The sequence below is a fragment of the Ochotona curzoniae genome, unplaced genomic scaffold, assembly GCF_017591425.1.
Source record: "Ochotona curzoniae isolate NIBS_2020 unplaced genomic scaffold, NIBS_Ocur_1.0 scaffold_3835, whole genome shotgun sequence".
NCBI classification, from domain to species: Eukaryota; Metazoa; Chordata; class Mammalia; order Lagomorpha; family Ochotonidae; genus Ochotona; species Ochotona curzoniae.
Window position 1 is genome coordinate 10,419,250 of NW_024467114.1, and position 27,340 is coordinate 10,446,589.

Here is a 27,340-nt window from a genome sequence, read left to right on the forward strand (position 1 = left end):
TAGGAAAGATTAATGATCAAATAGAGAACTGAAATATCTCTATTTTTCTAAGATTTCTTTCTAACAATTGTCACAACTAAGAGCTCCTTGGCTCGCCCCCGTTCCGCTCCCCCAGCCAGGCAGTGGTGTGCACAGGAGAGCTAAGCTATCGCATGGCTCAGGACACAGGCTTGGCATCTATAGCATGAAAGAGTTCCGATTAGGATGTACAGTAAAAGGTCTTCAATTCGGATCTCAATTTGACACATTGCTAACTGTCCTTTTTGTTAAGCATCACGGTGTCTCTCCCATTTGTTTCAATCTTGAATCAACAAATTATTTTGAAATAGAACTGACAGTGCCAATCTCAGGGAAGCCGGAGTTCAGGTAAAATCTATCGAAGGAAGCTATGCAAGGGTGGAGAACACCTTCAGGCTCTGGCTTGATAGGCTAACCCACACAAGGCAATGATACATTTCTGTCGAAACAGAAAAATACCTCATACTTGTCCTTAACTGAAAATTAAAAGGAGTGGCATAGCAGCTGTTACTTCAACATTAGAAACAGTAATAATGAAATCTTTGCATTGGTCTAGTCCAATAACAGTCTTCATTTTCTCTGTGTAGATAAGTAAATAATGTCATAGTAGGGAAGCCAGATGGAATAGGGCATTATGTTAGTCAAAACACACTGTTTAGCTCCAATACTTCTAGATGTAAACATGAATGACATTAAAATGACCTGAAAAGAAGTTCTATCCTGTCTTTCTCGTAGCAAATAAATGCTCAAACCTTTCAAGTGACCTCTGTTAGGATGAGAATTCGAGACTGGCACTACATGGATCAGTATGATGCTTATCAATTTTCAAAAATATGATCAGCTAAATTGTATTGATAGAAAGCCATGATGAATTGTTATAAGTTATAAATCTACTTAGACACAAGCGACGTGCTTGATTTCAATGTCCTATTTAATATCACAAAATGAGACTGATTCTACCCGTCTCTGTCATGATTTTCTCAGTTTCTGCCCAAGAACTCTATGACTATTGGAGAAAAATGCATTTTACTTCACAATGAGGTGTCTGATATAACACAGGCCAGAAATTGTAAACCTAAATTTTTACCCTTAAATAAGGATGGATATTTAAAGAGGTAGATCTTTAAGAACACTGAACATCAATAGTTAAGGCTGAAGGCAACAAAACCTTTGAAAGATATTTGCAAATGTGAACAGTTGTAGCTGCACTTACAGAAAGCAAGCTTGCTCAGCTCCAACACATTTATGAGCCTTTACCTATGGGACCTGACCTCACCTTACTTTACCTCCTCTAAGCAGAGATCCAGAAACTTCTAACCTTGTTCTCTTTTCTCTGCCTTCACAAACTTCTGTGAACATGCCACCAGCTGGGTACGCTTTGGCTGTGAATCAAGGTCTGATGGGAACTTTTCAGTCACAGCACAGTTTGCTTTAGTTCTTAAGTTTTCCTATTCACTTAATTCCTTCATGAGAAAGGCAGATGACTTACAGACACAGAGACTAAGAGAAAGATTTTTTCTGTCTGCTTCTGCACTCCCCAGTTGCCGACAACAGTGGAGACCAAGCTTGGTTAACACCAAGAGCCTGGAACTCAGCCTGGGTTGCCCGTGAGGGAACACAGATTCAAAGCACTTGAGCTGTCACTTGTTGCCTTTCAGGACTGGAATTCATTTGGCAAAGTGGTTAAGAAGCTACTGGGAATACATTCAATTGCCATTGAGGCAATTCTGCTTTTAGCTTTTTATGAACACATATCCTGGGAGACCACAGTTCAAGTCCTTGGGGTCCCTGCCCCCCGGGAGGGAGATCTGGATGGAGCTGTAGGCTCTTGGCTTCAGCCTGGCCCGGAACTAAGTGTTGTGAGCATTGGGGGAGAGGATGGGAAATATCTGTCTCTCTTCCATTCAAATAAGTTTAATAAATAAATAAAAACTTCCAAAAAGATAATACTTTGATTCATGGTTAATTGAGCCTTAACTTCAGAGCTGCATCCAATGCCTCATTAAACACATGAATAATTTCTTTGAATAGTTATATTTTAAAAATATATTGACCAAATCTCTAAAACATTGGAGAACATATTTTTGCACTTTTTGTTTAACTGCCAATCTTGCAACTTATTCTTATTAATTATGCTATTACTGGTTACAAATAGAATGAAAATAATAGCCCATAATAGTCTACATGATTTATAAAATGGTTGAGAAATTAGAGATGAAAACTGAGAACTTTCTACCCCATTTATCTAGTGGAGCATTTGCATATCAGTGTTAAAGTTCAAATCTCATAGTCCTTGCTGCTTTCCAGTTGGAATGTGAAGGAGCTATGTGGGGCATGCCTTGCGCCAGTACTGGCCAATGGAACTTACAAAGTCAGTACGTGTCAGGTTGTGTCTTGAGTCTCACAGAAGTGAAAATGTTGTCTAGATCAGCCCTATTCAGTAGAAATGCCAATGATGGAAGTATTCACTGTCCTCCAGAGTGGCCCCTAGCCACATGAAGACACTCAGTGAGACTGAGGAACTGAAATAAAAAATTTTTTTTTACCCTTAAAAATTTTAGTTGAGAGAGAAATATTATCTCCTCTTTGCTGGTTCAACCTAAAAAACTGTTATAGGAAAACTGATGAGAGGAGTTAGGGTTCGTGTCCTGGGGTTAATGATGATTTACAAAACTGGACACAATGGTGAGAGTAGCAGTGATGCTTTATTGAAGTAAGGAAAGGAGAAGTTCCCACAGCACAGAGGGGCTGGTACAGAGACTCAACTGCAGAGGATCTCACAGTGTAGGGGCGTTTATGTCTTCACCATGTTCTCACTGAAGATCAAAGGTAGTGGTTATATGTTAGTTACCAGGTGGACTGAACGTGGCCTTAATGGAGCCCTTTCTAGTTCGTTTTAATCAGAACCTAGAACCTGTCATGACAGATGAGCATTTGTTACAAGGGGGTTCAAGTTTGTTTAGTGTTTATACGCTGGAAACTAGCAGGGGTGATGGCATTGTTCTGATCTGCTTTTAGTCCTAGGTTCCCTCTCAAGGTCCCCAAAAGCTGAAACCAGTCTTGGGCCAAAACCAGGAGTTGGGAACCCACCCCAAGTCTCTGCCAAGAATGGTAGGGACTCAGGCACTGGAGCCATCTGCTGTCTTCCCGTGGTGTGCCTTAGCAGGAAATTGGATTGGAGGTGAAGCATGGCTCCGATAGATGTGGGCATCTGCATCAGTGCCAAATGCTTCTCCTTGTGATTATAACGTATTTCATTTGAGTTCATGTAAACAGGCACGTGTCCTGAATTAGCCCAGGTCTAGTAGACCTTCTAAGGACTCAGTGTTAGATGTGGAAGGTCCTTTATGGGAAACCCAGCTTAGATTGTCATCATGGTGGTTTAATGACTCTAACCATTCCTTCAGCATGAATTTCTCCATAAGTTTCACATAAAAAAAAAATCCCAACCAACCTAACTCTTCAGGCTGCTTCTCTGCATGAATCATCTTTTTTGCAAAGAGGTGTAAGACTGGCTTTATTGCCAATTCTGCCCCCTCTTCTACAGACAGAACTCACTGATTAGATTCTGCATTTATTTAGGTTGTTCCCCTAAAAAAACCTGGTTTCCATACTGCAAATAAATGACAGGAACTTTTCCACTAGATTATCCAGACAGCACAAATGTTCTTTCCAAAAGTGGAGAGTGGAACCACAGCCCCCTCACATTGCCTGCTACATCTGTTTATGCTTAGAGAAGTGACATCCTTTGGAGATGGAGAATGCCAATTTCTCAGGAAAGGATGAGAATTTGGTGAGCCTGGAGAATAGCACAAGGAATCTCACTGTTCCACATAAAACATGTGTAGTATTGATGAGCTATGAAGTCCTTCTGGAAGCCATAGACCAATGTTTCTCAGAGTTCACAGACTCAGTGTGGTATCTTTTCCTGTGTTCCTATCTTGTCAGATGCCACCTAATGAAAGACAGAGATGTTACAAAAGCTAAGTCTCGCTTTTCCCGTCTGTTAAATGCGAATCATGTTCCATTTTGGGAAAACTTGTGGCCGGCTTTGAAGAGGGCTTAAGAGTGCTGTGTGTCCTTGCTGTGGAATGTTGGAAAACTGGGCGCTGGAGTTTGGGGATTTTGCAGGAATCTGCATTAGGCTAGGATATTACTTAGTAAGCTATAGACACTTAGAGTTCTGTAAATCATTCTTATCTATAGAAATACAAATTGCTTTCTGGATAAACCAGATACTGCCCTGGGGAACTGACACAGCACTGCCTGCTTATCTGCTGTTTGCACTTTCTCTTGGTTTCAGTCACCTAAGATATACTATGGTCTGAAAACACTAATTTACTCAATATTTACTGAATACTAACATCCCCCACATATTAAGTAGCTTGCACTGATAGTTGTTTTACTTTATTACTGTTCATCTCTTATACAGGTTCAACTTTATTTTAGGTCTGTGTATAGAGGAGAAAACACACATAGGGTTTGTGTTAGTATCCAGTGGGGATCTTGGATATGTAGGACGAGTTGGGGGGTCATGGTAATGCTAAAACATCACGACTCGGTGCGCCACGGAACAGGAAGCAATTTTGCCAATTCTCCCGTCTGCCTACATCATTCTCATCTGAGTAGGTGAAAGATCTCGCGGATTCCTTCCCTAATCCAATAAAATGTTTGACCTAGGTTCATCTGATCAGTCTATTTCAGAGTCAAGGCTCTTAACCTTCCTGGAAAATTGTTGTTCTTACACCGTTGACTTTTTGGGAGAAGCAGTTTAAAGGAATAGTTCGACGTTTTGATCAGGTACATATTTTGCCGGAAGGCCGTGAAGCTTCCGGTATGAGGGGAGGGGGCACGGGAAGGGAGAGCGAGCGAGTACTGAGCGCTTACAAGAGGGTGAGGACAGGTAGGGGGCTGCGAAACCCTCCCCAGGGAGGAAAGTCACAGACCTTCCCATCGCTGTCCTTTCAGCCTGGAGACCTTGAGGCCCAGCGCTGAGGCCTCCGTGGAAGCCAAGGCCAACTAGGGCCTAGCTCCTGGCCCTGCAGGCCAAGAGAGTGGCCTGGGGTTTGGAGCTTTGGGGTCACAGAGTTAACTGCGAACTCGATGGGGCTCCAGCGACGGGCAGCCCCAGCACCCCGCAGCGAAGCCAGCACCCCGCAGGAGGGCCACCAGGCCCCCACAGGGCAGGCCCGGGCCGGGTCCCAGTCCGGAGAGGCCCCTCGCCCACGGCCGAGGGGGTGGGGCGGCTTCGCCTCGGGCCGGTGCTTTTCGCCCTTCGTTGGCCGCCAGAGGCTCCCTCTCTCCCTCTCTCGCTCTCTCTCTCCTGGGATTTTGCTGCTGGGCTCCCTCTCTCTGCGGCCCTAGAGTTAATCCCATCAGCCGAGGTGAGGCACCTGTTACCCCCCGGCCTTCCTCGCCCCCGTGGCCTCTCCTTGCGTACACCGCGGCCTCCCCGTTCGGCCCGAGGGCCCGCGCCGGGCGACCGCACGTGGGCCGAAGCCCTTCCCTCACCGGCTCCCCTTGCCCCAGGCCGGCCCGAGGGTGCGAGCGCGGCTCTGTCCGGCCGCCGCCCGCCCGCAATGGCGTTGGGGAGCGCGGCGCGCCTCCCGGGGCCGCTCGGCGCGGGCAGGGCGCGCGTGGGGGCCCGGGCGCGAGTGGCAGCGGCCGCCGCAGCCGCCGTGCGCGCCGCGCCGTGAGGAGCGGGTGGCGGGGCCGGGCAGCGGGGCCGGCGCCGAACCGCGGCTACCGGGACCGTGGGGCGGGGGGCGCCTGGCGTGGAGGGGGTGGGAGCCGCGGCGGCGCGACCCTCTCCGCCCGTGGCGCTCCCGTTCGGGTAAGCGGGAGTCCGGGAGGGTGGCGATGGAGAGGCGCGCGGCCAGCTCGTACAAAGGCTGAGTTGCAGGCTCGGGTGGGGGCGGCTTGTGGTTGGGGAGCGCCGGGTTGAGGACAGGAGGCATTATCAGTGGGATCTATTGTTTCCTGGCACGAGGGGAGGCGTATATGCTCATTAGCCTGTAATTGCCCCCCTGGCTTTTCTATTTGATATTTATTTATTTATTTTACTGTGGCCAGGGAGCTCATCTCTCCCCGTGCCAGCCAGGGATCCGCCTGGCAGCCGCCGGGAGCCACAGCCAAGGTGTTGGGACTTCAAGGTGCTTCCTGGCACCAAGCTAGCCTGAGACCTGGTACCATAGCGCCTGGCGTCACCTGCTCTCCCGGCCCAGCCCCGGGGCCCAGGGACTGCGTCCTGCAGCAGGCTTGGGAACCGGCCGCCTCTCCAGTTGGTGTTATTTATGTTTGTCTTTTGTGAGGGCAGGATTTGAACCCTCCCCTGCAGGGCCCCTTGGCCTCCGCCCCCTCGGGCTGGAGTTGGTGGGGGAGGGAGTGGTGTGTGTGTGTCTGTGTGTGGAGGGGATGAGGGGAGGGTTTTGACGGCTTTCAAAAATGTGAGGGTAAAAGGCGATTGTTGATGGTTTAAAACAAAACAAAATAAAACAACCAGGCAACCCACTCCGTAGCTGTCTGCCTGCATGGGCCTGCATGTGTGCTGGGCCGGGAGCCGAGTTTGGAGGCGATTTAAGTGCCAGTGTGTGTGTCCTTAGCTGATGATGGGGTGTGAGGGTGGTGGAGCACAAGTCACAAGAACAAACCCAAACCCAAAGCAGACCCACAAGTGAGATCTTGAGGACCACACTGTGACTCAGAGGGTGTGCATTGCCGGTGTGTGATGTGGAATCCAGCTGTGGGCTGGAGTAGCCCTGTAGGCTGGCCTGGCTGGGCTGTTGAGCTGGGAGAAGGGAATACACTGCTCAGGGCTTTGACTAGAGGTGACATGGTGCCTGTGCTTTCTGATTGCCCCACACTCCTGCAGTTACTGCCATGACGGTCTGCCTCCCACTTCCTTATTAATAATAGACACTGTGAGGGAACTTCCACGTGCTTGCTAGAACCAGGCTGGAAGAACTTTTGTTTTCTGGGTTTGAAATTGCGTTGTGGGGCAGGGGTGGGGACGATGCACTAGGTGAGAATGGGTCCTCGTGGGTGATGATGAGCCTCTGTTCGCGTGTTTCTGAGTTTGTAAACATGGACTCTAAACTTGTACTTGTGCTTGGAAGCAGTTCTGCTCTGTGGGGGAATCCTGGATGATTTTTCTGGACTTTAAATGATGCTTCTCGGAGGTCTGTCAACTGTTGGTTACTGTTAGGGTCATTTACAAAAGCAGCCAGTTCTTGGGAACTAAAGTATTACAAATGTGCTTAAGTGCAAATCTGTGTGTGTGTGTGGTGGGGCAAATTTTAGTAGAATCTCTAAATTGTGTTTGAGACATTTTTGTTACCAAAGACTAAGTGGGGTAACTTTCATCTCCTTGACTAAAAAAAAAAAAACTATCCAGTTGAAGAAAAATAATTGTTTTGGTTTGCCATGTGGCTAATAAAGCACTTGGAAAGTGAAGTATATGTTGGTTGACTGACAGCCATTCAAATAAGTCAGTGAATTCAGAAATGCGTTTTCTTCTGTTCCAGATGAACTTCAGAGTCTTGCTTGGATAAAACCACTTTGTGTTAACTCTGTGAATGACTTGCTAATACACCTGCTGGGACAGTTGCTGCAGAGTATGCACTTTGAGAGGTGCTAGGGAAGAGAAATATTTGGATTGTTTTTGTTTTTTTTTTTCCCCTGGATCATTATGAACATTGGCTTTTGACCCCTAAAGTCAAAATGTTGAAAGCAGAATCTTCAGGTGAACGGACCACTCTCAGAAGCGCCTCGCCGCACAGGAATGCATATAGAACTGAGTTCCAGGCACTGAAAAGCACCTTTGACAAGCCCAAGTCCGATGGGGAGCAGAAAGCCAAGGAAGGTGGCGAGGGCTCCCAGCAGAGCAGGGGCAGGAAGTATGGCTCCAACGTCAACAGAATTAAAAATCTGTTCATGCAGATGGGCATGGAACCCAACGAGAGCCCTGCGGTCATTGCCAAAACCAGGGGCAAGGGAAGACCCTCGTCCCCTCAGAGAAGAATGAGGCCTAAAGAGTTCTTGGAGAAGGCCGACGGCTCTGTGGTCAAGCTGGAATCCTCCGTTTCTGAGAGAATTAGCAGGTTTGACACGATGCATGATGGTCCTTCCTATTCTAAGTTCACCGAGACCCGGAGGATGTTTGAGAGAAGCATGCATGAATCGGGACCCAACAACCGTTATTCCCCAAAGAAGGAGAAGGCTGGAGGGGGTGAGCCACAGGATGAGTGGGGCGGCTCCAAGTCCAACCGAGGTAGCACCGACTCCTTGGACAGCCTTAGCTCCCGAACCGAGGCTGTCTCTCCAACCGTGAGTCAACTGAGTGCAGTGTTTGAGAATGCTGATTCCCCGGGGGCTGTCACTGGTGAGAAGGCTGAGAGCAGTGAGTATTCGGTGACTGGCCACTACCCCCTGCACTTACCCACCGTCACCGTCACCAACCTCGACACATTCGGCCACCTGAAGGATTCTGATTCGTGGTCTTCTTCCAGCAAACAAGGTATTGATGCAGCCGATGCTCCCAAGGCTGATACAGCCCCGGTGCCAGAAGTGGCTTCTAAAGGGACCTCTGCAGCTTTAGTTGCTACTGACGAGATCCCACAGAGCAAGGAGGCTGAGGATTCCTCGTCTGTCCGGGAAGAACCCTGTGCTGACCGTCAGGCAGCGCCTAAGTCTGGGATCCTCCCCCCACCCCACGAATCTTTGGAAGAAGCTGAAGCAGATTTGGTTGGGGGGGAGGCAGCCAAGCCACCAAGGAAAGACCCCGCAGGTGGGGATTTCATCTCTCCGGCAGCTTCTGCAGACACTTGTGGGAAAGAAGCACTCGAAGACGCGCAGGAGTTGGAGTGTTCTCATGTATACATGCACAGTGACTACAACGTGTACAGAGTGAGATCCAGGTATAATTCAGACTGGGGAGAGACAGGTACCGAGCAGGACGAGGAGGACGACAGTGACGAGAACGACAGCTACCAGCCTGACATGGACTACTCCGAAATCCTCGGGCTGCCGGAAGAAGACGAAATCCCAGCCAACAGGAAGATCAAGTTCAGCAGTGCTCCTATCAAGGTGAGTGGGTCCTCTGTTTTTAGCATCATCGGGGCTTAACTGGTTGCAGAATAGATTGGAAAGGTGCTGTAAGCTTTGGCTGGGAATCCAAGATTGTTGATACGCACCTGCTGTCAGGCATTTTGAGTTTGGCATTTGAGAGGCATCATTTGCATTGGTTGCAATAAGTTAGAATGGCAGACACCAATAGTGAGCACTCAAAGTTGAGGAAGTTTTGGGATTTTGAGAAACCTTCCAACGCCTGGGAGATTGAAAACTAGGGATATTTGCTTGCAATACAACCTCTGTAACAAGTGCATGTGAAATTACCTATAAATGATAGCATTTTTTTTTAATCCATACATTGTAGGTTATGAGGTAAATGAACAGTGGAAAAGTTGTGGTGATTTTGAAATAATATACTCTATTTACTTGCTTACAAAAGTCTGAGTTATTCCTTACTTAAGTGTAAGTGGATTGTGAGGAATGTTGTTGGAGCTGATTTGTGTGTGAGTGTGTACACTGCTAGTTGGTATTGGAATTTGGTGTATGGAAATATATTAGCTGACTGAAATACTTGGATTGAAAAACTGCTGTAACCAGCTTTTGAGTTCAGAATTTGTTCGGTAGCTTTACGGTGAATTTTTGTGAAAGGTAGTAGGGATGGAATTGACATTCGTGGATGTATTTTTGACCTCTTCAAAATGGAATAAATGCCAGTTGAATTCAGATGCCCTGTTGTAATGACCTCACAGAGCAGACCTTTGGTACAGAAGAATAGCACAGAGTCGGTCAGCAGCGGATGGTGGCACATGATGAGGGGTAATGGCAGGATGGGCAGCAGGTGGCTGGCGGAGGATCTGCAGTCCCTCATGAGCCCTTGCTAAGTGCACTTGCCTGGTGGCTCAGTCCTGGGGGAGTCTGGAGGGTTAGGATGACAAATGTGTAGCTCGGCACTATTTTGCAGGGGCTTTTAGCTTACTCGTGTGTGTGTGTGTGTGTGTGTGTGTGTGTGTGTGTGTGTGTGTGTAGTGTGAGACACCTATGTGTATGATAGATTTGGAATGTGCTATCATACCTTTCATACCTCTCAAAATCTAAAATCACTGCAGCTGTTTCCAGGATGAGCTTCCATATAAAGCTTTGAGACGATGTGGAAACAACCAAAAGGAAAGCTGACAGTTCTTTAATGGTGAAATGCTATGTTACATTGAAGTAGTGATCTGTGAAATCATCCACAGGTGTTAGCAGGAAAAATGTTGGTTTTGTTAGTGTCAAGAAGAGACTGTGGATCAGAATGGACCATTTTGGACTGCAGTTTAATGACGTGAATGAAGTAGCTCTGTGGAGCTTCCGTGTCCTGTCACCCTCCCTCTGCCCTCAGCCTCTGGGCACTACCTTCAAAGGTGCCCGAGTCTCCAGTGAGCTCCTTAATCTCACCATTCATGTGTTCTTTGAACATCGTCTCTGTACCCTTCAGGAAGAAAGCTGTACGATTAAATTGCTTCACACTGAATAACGCAGGGCTAACTGAAATGAACTCTTCAAGGAGTTTGTTAAACCCAGTGGCTTAGTTTTTAATAGGAGGACGGGAGCTTATGAAAATGTACCAAGTTAGAACAGTGCGCCTTCAACCACAGGAGACACCCACCTTGCATTCAGTGCCGTGCTGCACAAAATTTAACAGGCGTGTGCCTAATGGTTCCCGGAAGATTCCTCATTGGGATCTGTCTGTTCATATGCACGCAGATATAGTTCTTTGAGTACGATCCTAGGAAATTCAAGCAGTTTTTGATACTGATGCTCTTAATTTTCACATAATAAGGGCCCTGGATTTCATATGGCAAAGATGATTATAAATTACATATATTGAAGGATAAGCCATTTCATCCAGAACTTCGTTCTAACCTGATTTGTGAGAAGATAGCGCATTGTGCGTGGGCAATTAACAATGCTGGTTGGAGTGAATTGAGTTTGAAAACAGAAGATCCGTTATTAGCCCCTTTGTGATGAATAAAACAATTATTCCTTCTTGCTGCTTCCATTCCTTAACATGCAAATGGATCCGCTTGGAATTTTTTAGGGCTGCATTCTAGTGGTGGTGGTGGTTGTAGTGTCTGGGTTAATCTCTAATTAAGGCGTTTTTTTTCCTTTTCTTTTGGTCTGGAGAATGGTAATAATTAAATCCATTAAGTATTTATTGAAGGCTAATCATGTGTGTTTTGTTTTGTTGTCATCTGTAGAAGAAACACAGATCTCTTAAGTTCATCTCTTCTGTAAGCATGTAGAGTCAATTTTAAAGCACATTTTAACTATAACCCGTATAACGCAAATGTGAGAAGCTGCTAAACTATCTGATGCCCTGTGAGTTCTTTTAAAGAGAATGTGGCTGTACTAAATACATAGAATAAAAGGGCTTTGACTGGTGATTTGGGAGAGAATGCATGAAGTTGTTTCCGACGTCTTTCCTTATTCTGTTCACAATGTGCAAACAAGGCAGGAGGAACCACAGCTCCTGCGTCCCAGGTGAATAGCTTCTCGTCCTGTGTCTGCCTCCCCTTGGTTTCTCCGCTGATGGTGATGAGGCTGAGAGCGTCGTTTGAGCCCAAACTGCAGGAATTCCTGATTGCCTAGGCAGTGATCCCTGCTCACCCTACTGAAGAGATGCCAGGCAGGTATACCCACCTACGACTGTGATTGACCTGCTACTGAGCCGTGAGTTTTCTTGTTTTGTTTTGGTAGAACTTTTGGAGATTCAGAATAAGACCATACTGGAGCCCTGAGGGGGAGGCTGCTAAGGAGGCAACACAGGTGTTAGGTCACAGATGGCATCGGGGTGACTTGGTCTTTCTATCCCTTTCTGTCCGTTAGTAAATCTCATTTGTTCCATCTTATGTTTTATTCTGGCTTTTTATTTTTTGGTGTCAAGTGTCCCAGGTTATTACTTAGTTTTTAAAAAATGTATTTGAGAGGGAGTAGGAGGGAGAGGAGAGGGAGACCCATGCTGGCTTATTCCCCAAATGCCTGTGGTAGCGGGGCTGGGCAGGAGTGAAGCCCAGAGACCAGAGCTCCATTGAGATGTTGCGTGTGGGTGTCAGAAGGCCAGCCACTTGAGCTGTCACAACTGTCTCCCCTGATCCCCAGGAACCTGGGGTCTGGGTACTGAACACAGGCATGTGGGCATGACTGGCTCAACTGGCTTGCTTGATTTTTTTAAGATTTTTTTTTTTTTTAATAAATTTGGAAGAGTCACAGAGAGTGGAGAGACAGAATCTTACATACCCTGGTTCACTCCACAGATGGGCTCAATGGCAAGGTCAGACTTAAGTCAGGAGCCCAGAGCTTCTTCTAGATCTCCCACATAGGGGCAGTGGAGCCGCTGGGACTCAAACCAGCGCCCAGATAGGATGTGGTGTTGCACTTGAGGCTTCGCGTAATATGTTACAGCACAAGCCCCTGCACTGGCATCTTAACCACTAGATTAAATGCCCACTCCCTGCTTACGTAGCTTTAACTTATCTTTTAAATTCTCCCTTCACTTCACTAGTTTACATTCTCTTCTAAACTTAACTAAGCCTGAAGTGTTGCCTCTTTCTCACCAACTGTGAGCTTCTTTACCACTTGTAATCACTTTTTCTAAGTTTCATCCATTCAGCTTGGTTGCTTGAGCTGTGTCACAGACTCTGAAGATTTATTTATTTGAAAAAAGACAGTGTGGACCCCAACCCCCAACACACACACATGCAAAGAGAGTTTCCATTTTCTGATTCCCTCCACAAAAGGCTACAACAGCTAAGATTGGGCCAGGGTGAAGGCTAGAGGGTGGATCTCTATCCTGACTCTTCCGCGGATAGCAGGGCCGCAAGTGCTTGAATCGTCTTCCAGAGTCTTCCCAAGTATGCCATCAGGAAGTTGGATAGGAAGCAGAGCAGTAGGAACTTGATATGGCACTCCGATATGGGTCAATGTCGCAAACTTAACCCCCTGTGCCCAGCAGCATCCAGTATTCTGAGTTGGCACAGCCAACTTGGGAGAGAGAGACTGGAGTGGAATCAGCCGTCTGGCATTTCTTACGGGTACTAGTGCTGCAAATCATGCAGCTTGCTCTTTGCACTGAGGATTTGAAGTGAAGGCCTCTGGCTTGCCTGCCCTGCATGCTGGGGACAATGCGTTAATGAAACTGCTGTCCAGATGGGGCTGCTGGGACTGGCTGGCTGGAAAGGTGTTCTTTGAAGATGAAGCATGGCGTGAGCCTGTGAAGTACACTTGGTTTATAGGTGTCAGTGTGGTGTGATCCCTACAATTGTAAGGAATCTGTTATGGCACATCCTTGATCTCTGTGAGCCCCCAGCCTTTGGATGGAAGAGGAACTTCTTGGTTGGCTTGCAAATGCTGGGTCTTATTCTTTTGGATGCCCAAATTAATACACTTCTAGAGAAACTCATTTAACTTGTTTTAATTCATGTAACTTTGGTTTAACATTTGAATTAGATTTCCTTTTAGGTTTTGATGTTTTGAAACATAACAGTTTATAATGAAATAAGTATTTTAATGCACCATATAAAATTGTATAGTGAATACCTGTTGTATTGCCTCTAAAATTCAATAAATAAACATTATACTGCTTTTTAAAAAACTGAACAATGAATGGTCATTTGATGTTTAAAAGAGATTTTTTAAAAAGGTTTCATTTATTTATGTTTGAAAGAATAAGAAAAAGAGATGGAGGAACAGAGTCAGGGAGAGCTTCCATCTGCCATCTAAAGGCCTACAGCAGCCAGGGCTGTCAGGCAGAAGACAGGAGCCTGGAGCTCCACCTGTGTCTGCCTCAGGGGCGGCAGGAACCCAAGTGCTTGGGCATCATCTCCTGCATGGCAGGTACATTAGCAGGGAGCTGAACTGGAAGCAGAGTGTTCCTGGGACTCGATGTCAGGTATTCAGATGTGAGGTTCAGGTGTCCCAAGAGTCAGCTTCATCCACTGTGCCCAGTGTCCTGTCGAGGGATTGTTTCTGGTGCACATGACTTCAGATATCCTCTGGCATGTACACTGTGGAAAAGTTTAAAGTTTCTTACTTCTCGGGTCATAAATATTTTTTCTTCTAAATGTCTTCATAAACAACACTAGTTGTTGGTATCATAGTTGTTAAAGATAAGGCACTAGGGCCTGGTACGGCACCCTAGTGGCTAAAATCTTCATCTTGTACGTGTGGGACCCCGTATGGGCACTGGTTCGTGTCCTAACTGCTCCACTTCCCTTCCAGCTTCCTTCTTGTATCCTGGGACAGCAGAGGAGGATGACTCAAAACCTTGTATGTTAAATTCAGAAAATTATTGGTTGATTTTGGGAGTGTTATCTAATTGCTCAGTTTTTTTTTTTCCCTTGAGTTTTCTTGTGGGAGACTGCTCCTGGGTCTCTGCTTGCTTAGCCCATGTGGGGGCCTGTAGGCACACAGCACCCTGTCCCCAGGGGAACCCCCTGACCTTGGTCTTGGCTTACCAAGACCTCAGCCTGCCTGTTAACTGGATATGCAATGGGAGCAGTGGGTTGCACCCCCGTCTCTTCTCTGTCCTTGGACGAGCTGCACTAGGTCTTTAAGAAGCCAGATGCGACCCCATCCTGTTCATCAGCCACATGTAATGAATATGCCCAGAGTGTAGGTTTCAGCCCAGGTGCTAGCTTTTGTGCGCCAGTGAATCCCGGCTTACCTGCCCTTGGTTCAATGCACAGCTTTTAGCCCTGCGTGTGGAATGTGATCAGTGATTGGATGTCCGGAGAGATAGCCATGTGTACTAGCCAATTACAGTGTCGGTGGTGGTGGGAGTACTGTCGGGACCGTCCTTCTGCCTCCCCCCTCCCTTTTTTTTAACTCTTAAAAAAAGCTTGTAAGTTTTTCTCTAGAAATGGACATCGCTTACCAGTTTATTTGTGGTGGTTCTGCAGTCAAAGACCACCACCGTCGGCTCACCCCTCGGTGGTCTCGGGGCCCACTGGTCAGGAGAACCCCGAGCTTTCCCAGACTCTTGGGTTTTGGACCTATTCAATATTTGTCCTTTTGCTTCATTATATTCTACAGTACTCATTTTGAAAAGGAAGAAAGCTAAGGAGTTGTGCTTTCTCTTCTTCCTGGCTGCTTTTAACATTTTTTCCCAGTTCTAATCTCTTTATGTTGTTTTGTGACACAGAAATTTGGAAATGAAAACTACTTAAAGGTCATCTAATGTAATTTCCCAGGCTCTTCAGCAAGTCCTTCAGCAGTGTATTGCTGACAAATGATCTTCCAGCTTCTGTCTGCATGATTACAGTTACAGGGAGTTTGTTACTTGGAAGGAGGAGTTTGCTCCTGCATGGGCGCACATGGTCGTTTTTCCTTACTTTTTAAATAATTTGTTTTTCATTTATTTGAAAGAGTTACAGAGAGGAGGGGTGACAGAGACAGTGGCAGAGACAGTGAGAGAGAATATCTTCCATCTGCTGGTTCACTTGATGTTTGACACGGCAGCTGCAGCTGGGTCAGTCTGAAGCCGGGAAGGAGGAGCTTCTTCCAAGTCTTCCACATGGGGTTAGGGGATCAAAGAGTTGGACCGTGGTCTGCCACTTTCCCAGGCACGTTAGCAGGAATCTGGATCCGAAAGAGCAGCTGGAACTTGAACCAGTGCCCCTATGAGATGCCAGTGTTGCAGGTGGATGCTTTAACTGCTGCGCCACAATGCCAGCCCCCTACTTATTTACTTTTAACTTGCAGTTTATTGTAAAGATGGAATTCAAATAACATGAACTTCACTGCTCTGAAGGGCTCAATTGAGAGGTTTTCCACGTGTTCACAGTGTTACACAATCATCGCCTTTGTTTCTGTCTTCCTCGGGAGAAATCTCATGCCTGTTACAAGTCATGCTAGATTCCTCTTCCCTTCTCTGGCAAGCAACAGTCTATGTTCTGTCTCTGTGGATCTGCTTCTGCGTAGGAGACAAAATGAAAAAGGCTGGGGGATATCTTATGCTTCAGGCACCTTGAGGCTAGCAGGGTAGAGGGAAGTCCAGAGGATCAGGGAAAAGGTTATCCTGGATGGACACATGGTCTTAAAATTAAGTGGTTGGAGGTGGTTGCACAGTTGCTGTCTGCCTTGTTATGCAATTTCATAGCCGATGGCAAGCCAGGGAGACAGCAGGATCCAAGGAGTGAGTCGTGTAACTGAGAAAAAGTAGGTTTCTGTGGCAAAGGCTGATTGGAACAGCTCCCGTGCTTGGGACATTGCATTTCTATAAATATCGCCTCCACTTGGCTTGGTGAAGCATGCGTCTGATTCAGCAGGCACACACATGGAGCTCATGCCGATTCTCCCCTTTGAGCCGTTGTTCTTTGCAGGACGAGGGCACCCTAGCCTTCTCCAGCACCTGATGTTCAGCTCCGTGTCAATGCTGTTAGCGCTGCTTTCATAACCCATCACATTGACTACACCTGCGCTTGGACGGCTACTGGCTGCCATATTCCTACTTGCTCCTGTCTGCATCCTAACCATCTGAGACATGATTGATTTGGGACAGGCATTTATTTAAATTTGTTAGATTGCTGTCTACTAAAGCATACTCATATTATTTTGAAACTAAACAACTGTTTTCATTTTATGATGAGAGTGAGAGTTAGCGAGAGAGATCGTCCATCTGTTGGTTCATTCCTCCAAATGCGCCCCCCTCACCCCCAGCCAGGGCTGGCCAGGCTGAGGTCAGGAGCCCAGAAATGTCTTGATCTCCTGCCTGGGTGTTCAGGCCCCTGGTAATTGGCCATGACCTTCTGCTTTCTGAGGTGTGCGTTAGTAGGAAGCTGGGTTGGCAGCTGGATGTTTGGGACTGGAATCAGTCTGTCCATGCAGTGACCTCACAGTCGTGTGAAATGCCCTTCCCTACTATGAAATGTTATTATCCGGTAATAGTAAAAATGATGCTGAAAATTACTTGGATTTTTTGGTAGAGTTAGACAAATGTGCCTTGTGAGGCTATGCCTTTTTTTCTTTCTTTCTTTTTTTTTTACTTGTAATTTCTCATTGAGCACTAAAATTCCTTCTCAGTTTTGAGGCCTTGTCATTCTCAAATCCTTAAACACTTTTGTGTGGAACCACAATGCTTAATAACGAATGGTGATATTAAAAAAAATGATCATCTCTTGAAATATCGAATAATTTTTATTAGACTGAGAATGTAATTTATGCTGTAGATTATAATAAAAAGTAAATTCTTTAAAATATTGAATCCAAGGAGTATGTTTTCATAGAGTGGCTATTTAGAGTCATTTGACTTTAAAAGTCTGGGTTGAGCTGTATATTGAAACAGTTGAAGAACCTAATAATAAGGAAAGAATTGTTTCGTAATGTAGTTGCTGACACATTAATTGCATCATTCAGTTTTGTTCTGGAAATAGCTTCACTCAGTTCAACATGATTGAAATATTGATACATTTTTTGCACAATTCTAATATTTTTTAGCCTAACTTATTACCTCTTTCTCATATTACTGTCCTTTCAAACGAGGCAGTGAAATATGCAGGGAATAAAGCTACATGGGATTCCTTAGAAGGGGAAAGTGCTCTTCTTTGCTTATATAATCCATTTCATTGGAATTTCAAAAAAGCATTTGTATTGTCAAAGCTGTTCCCCATTCATCTATGGTTGATAATAAATGGTCTTAAATGAAGAGGCTCACAGACGTAATTACTTTCTGGAGCCCAATAATGACCTTTGTGCTGAGGGAAGTTCATCTTCCAATTAAGTTTCTATGCCAGTTGAGACAAGTGGGTGGGTTGGGATGTGTGTGCCTGGAAGGGGATAGAAGGTGGAACAGTCCTGGTCGTGGGGTTTCATTCTGGGAGGGCTGGATTGGCGGCATCGTGAGCAGGTCCTGACAGCTGCTCTCCTGGTGCCTTTTCATGGCCAAGAAGCAGATGATGCTGAGACTGTCTCATGAAGCTCACTTTATTTATTTTTTTTTCCTTTTACCCACATCAGATTTATCCTCCAACACATTTCTTTTTACTTCTACTCTTGCTAAAACAGGTAAGGAAAGAGCATATTCATAACACAATTTGGCTATTCGTAAGCATTTTAAACAGAGATGAGTCTTAAGATATTTCAGGGACCACAATAGAGGTTTATTGAACAGTTAAAAAAACCAGATTTATGTATTTATTTACATATTTGCTTGAATGAAAGAATGACAAAGGAAGAGAGAGGGTAGACAAAGGGGTGGGTACATAGAGGGAGAGAGAGAGAGAGCGAGCTAGCTGGGCAGATATGTTCTGTCTGTTGCTTCACTCCCCAAATGACAGCAACAGCCAGGTCTGGGCCAGGCCGACACTGGACGCTTCCATATGGGTGGCAAGGGCCTGAGCACTTGAACCATCATCTGCTGCCCTTGCAGGGTGCATTAGCAGGAAGCTGGATTGGAAGCACCACGCCTGGGACTTAAACATCACCCCAGTGAGGAATGCAGGTGTCATAGGCAGTGGCTTAACCCAGTTTGCCAGGTCAGCCTCTACTGGCCAGTGTTTGAGTTCTGCTTTTGAGACAATGCTCTACTGATGGATTCTTTTTCTAATTAAAATGAGTGTTTAAAGTTGTTTGGTAGGAGAAGAAAAATAGCATACTTTTCATTCTTAGTCAACTCATATAATATGTACTTCTTTGGCTTAGAAAAGAAGCCATTTCTCGGACAAAAACTAAATGCTATTTGTCATCTTACTCACCAGTGCAAAAAATGTTTAATTTTAGAAGTTGTTATATAGGTAGAGTTGTCCGTAATGTATTATATAATATGCTTTTTGACTAAAGCACTTATCCCCTCAGAAATTTTGAGACCCTGTGCTCTGTGCACTAAAGCAAACACACATGTAAACAAATCTTATAAAAATAAAGGCTAAACCAGGAATGAAAATCTGTGCTTTGGCAGTGAAAGCAGAACTCAAGAATCAGCTTGTAAACCAGTTCTTCTTGGGTTTCTTTATGAATTTTTTTACAAATACACATATACAAATATTATATAATAATTTATATGTAAATATATTAGGGAAGAGAGATACTGAGATGTTAAAGTTCCACCTGCTGCTTCAGCCCCTGGATGCTCAGTGTCTGCGGCTGTATCTGGCCTACCACCTGGTGTGTTGATCACAATCCACATCTCCCACGTAGATGGAGAAACCCAAATTCCTGAACCATCATTGTTTCCTGCTCAGGTCTGCATTAGTCGGAGCGGGACCTGGGAATTGAACCCAGGCACTTCCATGTGGGCCAGTGGTGTCTTAAACACTGTGCTAAGCTCCTGGTCTTGTTTCCTTATTGACCTTTGATAGAGTGCTTATAATATTAACACTAAGCTAATTTGTTTTTTACCTGAGTATCTAGCATTATTTATGATTATGTATTTAAAATAAATTTCTAAAAAAAATGCTGACCAAAGCATTTTAATGTACTTGATACACAGTGCCTGGGTTATTATTCAGAAAGTTCTATTAGTTGACAACTAATTATTTAGGTTTGTTAGGGTCCCTCCATCGAAGCTTGGTACCATTTGTAAGCTTTATGATTTTCAGTTTGGTAGGTGAGAGTCTGTCATAATTTCTACTTGGTGAGGTTCAAGGCTTCCATGTGTTTACAGGCCTTTTTGGAGATAAATTCTGAGTACTTTTTGCTTTTTTGGGTTCGTGATAGTTAGTAGGGACTAATGTCTGTACTGGTAGTAAGTTAACACAACTTATATAAACTCAGGTTTCTTAAGATTGAAGATGGGAAATACTTCACAAAAATGGATGGCTAGATAATATGTATTTATATCATATTTTTATTTTAAAATAAGTTTGCATATTTGCATCAAGAAGACAGATGGAAAACATGTATATTAAAATGTTAATTTTGGCAGTTTCTAGATGGAGAGAACAAAGGCAATATTTTAAGATGTTTATAGGCTTATTATTTTTTTACAATGAATTATAGGCAACGTCTTCAATCATAAATAATGGTGGCAGGATGCAGTGGGAATGATTAGAGGCAAAATTTAAGGAAGTTAACAAAACCCTTTTTTAATCCACTGGAAGGTTCTAATAGCTAAGTGTAATCTCATTTGGAGGGCATACCATGAAAAAATTACTTGAAAAATGTAAATTAGTTTAAGAAAATGAGTTTTTGACGATTAAATTCATTAAATGCGTTGTTTTGGTAAACCTTTGATAAAGCTGATATTAAGTTGGTAGCAAAGTGAGTAAGTTATTGCAGGATAAGAAAACCCTTCCCACTCATTTTATGACTGTAGTATTTGCTTACATGTTGGACATTTTCCTTGAGTTCAGCTATTAGGAAGGCAATACTGTGGAATGTTTCTTTTTTAAAAAATGACACTTAAAAGCTAGATACGTTGCAAGAGAAATGAAACATTTTAATTAGTGGTGTTATAAAACACAATAAACATTTGTTTAAAGAAAGCCTGATAATATAACCATGTGAAGTAAGATCTTTTTATCTGGTTGATTCCTGAGGCTCCTGCCCTTCATTTGCATGGAGTGTGGAAGTACTTACCTGCAGTCCTGGGAAAGAACTTGCGTACACTCAGTTAAAAACAGGATTTTAGTTCCGGGCCTCTCCAGAGTTGTTTTGAGTGTGTTTCCTGCTCTGAAACACCAGCCAACAATCAGTTTCCTGTTGTTCACAGAGAATAAAAGTATTGGCTGAAAAGAGATCCATTGGACGTATGATTAGACTCTGTGGTCATATATTTCATTTTTAGTGAGTGTCACAGATCAGTTCACATACTGGATGGCTTTCCATCTTAGAAAAGCTTTGGCGGATCATATTCTGTGCTCAGGAAATGTATTTTTGGGTATGCAAGATTTCTGAAAATTACCAATTTAAAATAGTAATTCCACCTAATGAGATCAGCTGATAATTCTAATCTTAGAGTTTTAAGCAATTCTTGCATTTTCTAGGTTCCTGTGAAGATCTAATTAAATTGCTTTACTAAACAATCTGATGTTATTGTTTTTCCACTGAATGTACTTAAGACTTACTATGATGTGGCTAGTATTGAATATTGAGTTTGTAGTATTAATGATCTTTATAAATATTTGCAATTATAATTTGAAAAGAAAAAGGCAATATTCACAAATAAAACACATGTTTTTGCTATTAAAGATTACATTGGAAAAACGACATTACAAGTTCAAGATAGGTATTTACTGGTTGTGCTTTCAGATGCTTATATATATTTGTCTTGAGAAATAAGTTGAAGCAGTGACTTGCTTTGTCTGATGACTGTGCACCAGTTTGGAAAGATACTTGGTTCCTCAACGGGAGACAAGCCACCTGTGGGCTTACTATGTTGCTGGTGCCTAGTCTGGGTTCCCTAAGCAGGACCTGAAGGAACTGAGAGCTCTCTGGAAAACACTCTGTTGGCAGAGGTAGTGATCACAAAAATCCTAGCTCACAGTTGACAGTTAATGAGTTTTTGACTCTGAGTTCCTTTTTTTAATATTTATTTTTATTGGAAACACAGAATAGATTTAGGGAAAGGCAGAGAGAAAGATCCTCCATCCTCTGGTTCACTCTCCAAATGGGTGCAACAGTCAGAGCTAAGCCAATCCAAAGCCAGGAGCCAGAAGCCTCTGCTAGGTCAACCACACATGGTCCAAAGCCTTTGCATGCAGAAAATTAATTAGTTGAGTCATGGCACTGACCCTGTTCCTGGTATTCCAAGAAAATCTACTGAATGATTTTCTTGTCTGTGTGTAATAGTTATGATGGAAGATCAGTTGGTTTGGATTCAGGGACCTGCATTCAGATCCTGCTGACAAGGATCGTCTTAAGAAAGTTTGTCAAGGGCCTGGCATGATTACTCAATTGGCTAACTCCTTACCTTGCAAGCGCCAGATTCCATATGGATACTGGTTCATATCCTAACTGCTCCACTTCCCGTACAGCTCCCTGCTTATGGCCTGGGAAACCAGCTGAGGACAGCCCAAAGCCTTGGAACCCTGCACCTGCATGGGAGACCTGGAGGAAGCTATTGGTCCTGGTTTCTGCCTTTGGCTCAGCTCAGTTCCGGCCATTGTGGTCATTTGGGGAGTTTACCGATTGATGGAAGATCTTCCTGTCTCCCCTGCTCTCTGTAAATCTGTTCTGCCTTTCCAATAAAAATGGATTAACCTTTAAAAAAAAAAGCTTATTGAGAGTTTAAGAATGATGTCTTTGTTTTATTCTTGTGTCTCCAAAACTGTCATGAATCGGTGTTGATAGCCTTCATGTTTATTACCTGTGGTTCCTCCTCCCCCATCTGGAGGTCGCACTGGGATAATGAAAATAATATGGTGTATGTGCAGTGCAGGTGTGATTTCTTTGTAGTTGGCAGTTGTGCATGAGAGCCAAGTGACTGCTACAGACTATACTCTTCCTGCAGCTGCTTTGGCTTGCTGAAGCTTCTTGCCTCTTTCATTTCAGAAACCTCAGTTGATTGTCATGTGAAATAATGATGATACCCATGTAACCAGAAGCAATCATTGCTAGGTGATTGTGTGCCATGTGGCAGAGGAGAGGTTGAAAGGGAAGGCACTCATTTTTGTGCTTTTTCCTTCTGCCCTTAGTGAATCTTCCCAGATTGTGATTAGTTGTGAGAGAATCAGGAAGTTGAGCCTCCATCACATAGCTGCAAAGCTGCTTATCTAAAACTTGGGAGGGCCAATGTTGTGGCATAGTGCATTAGACTTCTACCTGTGACCACCACATACCAACTGAGTGCTGGTTGAAGTCCCTACTGTTGCACTTCCAATCCAGTTCCCTGTTAAATGCTCCTGGGAAAGCAGCAGAAGATAGTGCAAGTGATATGGCCCCGCTATACAGGTGGGAGACCCAGAGCAGGTTCCTGGCTTTGGGCGTTGGCCTGACACTGCCTTGGCTGGTGCGGCAATTTTGTGGAGTGAACAGTGGATAGATAATCTCTCCTCCCTCCCCTTTTGAACTCTGTGCTTCTGTCTTTCAAGTAACTAAAAACTTTTTCGAATTACCTTGCTCTAACTTTTCTCATTTGAGTATGTGAGTGAATGAGAATACTTTAGAAAGTTTGTAAACAATAGGGTTAAAAGGTAAATTTTTTGGTGGGTTAAATTTTTTTTTCTCTTTGAAATTTATGCATGATTTTTTTTCATAGTACATATTTTCCATGGACTTTTTGAAGCCACTCATATGCATGGAATTTGAAATTTTACATCCAAACAAATTTATCTTTTGATTTAACTTTCCACAAACTCTTTGAAGGACCCTCTTAGCTACACTCTTAACAATGAAAGTTATTAGACATTTAAAGAAGAAAATTGATTTATTTTTATGATTTTATGTTTGTCTCCCTCTTTTATTTACTGACTTGTTTACTTAAAGGTGTTATTTTTTGTTGTTTTCAATAACTGAAGAAGAGTTACTTCAGTGGGTCATTACTCTCCTTAGTCCAAAATATTGATCTTAGAGTTGTGTTTAGTTTTACTTCCAGAGTGATGTTGTAACTGTGATAAACCAACTATCAAAGTAATTACATTCTTTAATAAAGCTCTTGCTGGGTATGACCTCTGTGTATCTAGGAAAGAGTTTTCCATTTTTCCTCTGTGATTTGTAAGCAATTAGTTATAAATTACATAGAAAAAAAAATCCAAGGCCTTGAAATTACATTTTTTGCCTGTTTGGTTCCTCCATGAATTACATTATCTGCAAGATGTCTGGTGATTGTTATTAGTCTCAAATACGGAATGGTTTTGCTTGTTCAAGTAAATGTGTTTATGTATAAACACATTTTCCCTAGGCAGAAATAGTTCTTAATAGTACCCTGAGGAAGAGAATGGCTAAGCTGTTTTCTTTTGATTTTCTTTGTAAATACAATAATAACTTTTTGAGCTTATTACATGTCTGAAACTGTACAGAAAGATGTTCTGTACAAAGCAGTGTAGACAGTGAAACAGAAGAATAATATTAGTATTTTCAGAGCCCCTGGTAACATCTTTATTTTAAAAAATAAGCTATGAAAGTTACAGTTTTCCCATTTCTAAAATGGATATAATAAAAATACCTTTTAGAAAGATGTTGATAAGAATATATGATTTAATATAGAGAGCTTGTGTTAATTGAATGGAGCTTATATATCAAATGTGATTTTATTGCTACTGGCACTTTTTCATTTTGAGATTAATATCCAATATTATGTAGGTATAAGTCATCTATCAGCAGTTTGTAAAAAAACTGCTCATATTGGGCATGGCACTATGTCCTAGTGGCTAAAGTCCTCGCCTTGAATGCGCCGGGATTCCATATAGGCACCAGTTCTAATTCTGGCAATCCTGCTTCCCATCCAGCTCCCTGCTTGTAGCCTGGGAAAGCAGTCGAGGATGGCCCAAAGCCTTGGGACCCTGCACCCATGTGGGAGACCGGAAGAGGATCCAGGCTCCTGGCTTTGGATCAGTTCAACTCTGGCCATTGTGTCCAATTGGGGAGTGAATTGTTGGACGGAAGATCTTCCTCTCTGTCTCTCCTCCTCCCTGTATATGTCTGACTTTGCAATAAAAATAAATAAATCTTAAAAAAGAGAACTGCTCATGCTATGACTATTTAAAGGAATGTTGTCTTCTGAGTAGTTAAGTTAACGAATGTTGAACATGAACAAAATGCTGAGCTTGGAGTAGTGCTCTGTGGATATTATGGTGAGACAAACTTTTGCTCTTCAAGAAGAAAACATCTATAGGATAGTGTAATAACCACTGTGATGTAGATACATGCACAGGGTGACCATATATAATTTTTGAGAATAAAAGGAGGTTGGGCTGATGTGGCATAACAAATAAAGTGGCCACCTGCAACCCTGGCATTCCATAAAGGTGCAGATTTGTGTCCCAGCTGCTGCACTGTGTCCAGCTGCTTCTTAGTAACCTGGTAAAACCAAGATGGCCCACCCACACGGGCAGCTGGAAAGAAGCTCTTGGCTCTGGCTTCAGCCTGGCCTAGTCCTGTCTGTTGCAGCCATCTCGGGAGCAAATCAGTTGATGGAAGTTTTCTTTCTCTCCCTCTCTTCTCTGTCACTCTTTCAAATAAATCAATAAATCTTAAGAATAAAAAAGGATTGATAATGATTACATATATTGAAGGCTTCAGATCTTCATGGGCATCTTGCTGTGTGCCTCCTTCCAGCATTGCTGATGTTTAGGTAGTGTTGGAGGAAATGCACCAGCTCTCTGTTCTTTCCGTTAAGCATCTGTCACAGAAGCAATGTCCTCTGTGTGCGGAGTGGAGCATGCTGCTGGCGATGTCCATCAGAACTGGCAGTGTGATCCTGGTTCACAGACTGTTCGTAGTGTGTGCTTGCCACTTCACACGTAGACTCGGAGGCCAGCTAGGCGCTGGACAGCATGCTCCTAAACCTGTTTATGCCAGCTTGGTCTTTGAAAGTGTTTTATTCATGATTATAAAAACTGATGAAATATGAGTGTGAAAAGATGGTCGTCCTCTCAAAATGTAAATTGAATTCTTTAGAAAGTTTAAGTAGAGATGTCAGCTAAAATTTTTCTGTTGAATTAGGCGAGAGCAATATGGATGAGGAAAGCTGCTTTGACAAGTATCTGAAGAGCTTTTCTGTTCTAGTAACTTTTCAAGTGTTTTCAAGCTTATGCCCCTTGTTAAAGAAAACCAAACTTGTCTTGATAAACCGATCAACTTTGCAAGAAAGATAATGTCCATCATCGTTGCTCACATCTAAAACACCTGGGACTGACACAGATGTGCTTTTAGGTATCTTGCAACAGTTTTTATGATTCCTTAACTTTAGCTGATGATTTTTTAAAATATATATATATATATATTTTTTTTTTTTGCTGACTAATTCTTGGTGCAAATTGCTTAAAAGTGAAAATCTTATCATGAAAAGTATCTCCTCTAATCCAGGCACCAAGCTTGTCAGCTAAAGTGCCTGTTTGAAAGTGTCCTCTGTCAAGGAACCTGCATTCCCGTGGGGGAAGCGGGGCTGGGAACTACGGGTTATTCTGCACCATCCCAGAGGGCTGGGCGCAGGGTCCTCTGTTCTGAGGAAGGAGAAGTTGGGAGGAGAAGAAGCTCTTTCTGAACTGGGAAGAACTGAACTTGTCTACTTCAGCAGAGAAAGGGACAGGCACACAATCTATCAAGATGGCACAGGGAAGAGAAAAAAATGCCACCCTGTGCAGGTGTCAGAGCAGTTTGATGTTGTTAGTACATAGCAAGCAAGTACAGCTCAGGAAGGTTTGTGCTAGACTGAGAGTGTCTCAGTCATGGGAGGAGGTCTGAGCATGGGAAGGCTTGATTGGATTGCTATGTTAGGAAGATTGTCCTGATGGAGTGAGGAAGGCAGGTGGAAGGGACAGGCCGTGGGTGGGTGTGCAGGAGGTCAAAGAAACGGGAATAAGGTTAATGAACATATGTCCGACTGGGGGTTCAAGACTGGCAAAAAGGAGGCTGGGGGCAAGTTGGATTAGGCACAAGCTCATGAGAGGTACTATTTTGTGTAAAACTTACTTTCAAGAACAAAAATTTATGCCACTATTTCTTACCTATGGATTTTTCCCATGCTCCCTACCATGGATCTTAGCTAGTGCTTGGTTCCTAACATGCTCAGCAAATGAGAGACAATTTGAAGGTAATAGTTAGACACGGAGTTGAGGGCCCACAGTTGAAGAAATAAATGGCATGGACCAGTGGGGGCGTCACAGCCGAGACTGGGAGTCTCCATCCTCAGGATACTGTGACCAGAGGGAAGATGAAAAGAAGATAGAGTATCGGGAGGCAGCCCAAGAGACAGGCTTGTATTTTGGAGAAAAAGCGCTGAAGAGAGCTGGTGGCATTTATGGATTGAGACTCTAGAAAGAGCATTGAATCAGGAAGGAGACCCGGAACTTGAAAGACACGGACTTAGAGTTATTTCTGGCACAGCAGATTAGCACTTTTGGAGCATTTAAAACAAGTTGGGCCTGTGGGCAAGTTCATGGGTAGATTTAGAATCAGCTATGAGGTCCTGCAGGAGCCAGTGCACGGTCAGCAGCACAGATGAGGCTAGGCTGTCAGCACGCCCACATGCAGGAGTCAGGTAGGCATGTCGCTGTCACCTTCTGCAGTTGTTGGCGTGGTCAGCTGTCAGGCTTTTCCTTTTTCCTTTGTAGATTTCCCTGGCTTGTCTCCTGCCCTATGAAGGTAGTAGGTTTGCAATGATCCTCAATAGAATGTCCAG

The 27,340-nt window shown here is 43.9% G+C and overlaps 1 protein-coding gene across 5 annotated transcripts in view; it reads left to right on the forward strand.

The window, feature by feature from the left end:
- Positions 1-7,542: 7,542 nt before the first annotated feature.
- Positions 7,543-27,340, forward strand: part of PPP1R9A (protein phosphatase 1 regulatory subunit 9A) — a 231,490-nt gene continuing 211,692 nt past the window's right edge. For all 5 annotated transcript variants that reach the window (XM_040964969.1, XM_040964971.1, XM_040964970.1 and 2 more), the window contains exon 1: positions 7,543-9,102. In XM_040964969.1, the coding sequence (XP_040820903.1) occupies positions 7,738-9,102 (1,365 nt within the window). In that variant the 5' untranslated portion in view covers positions 7,543-7,737. The remainder of the gene's footprint in view (positions 9,103-27,340) is intronic.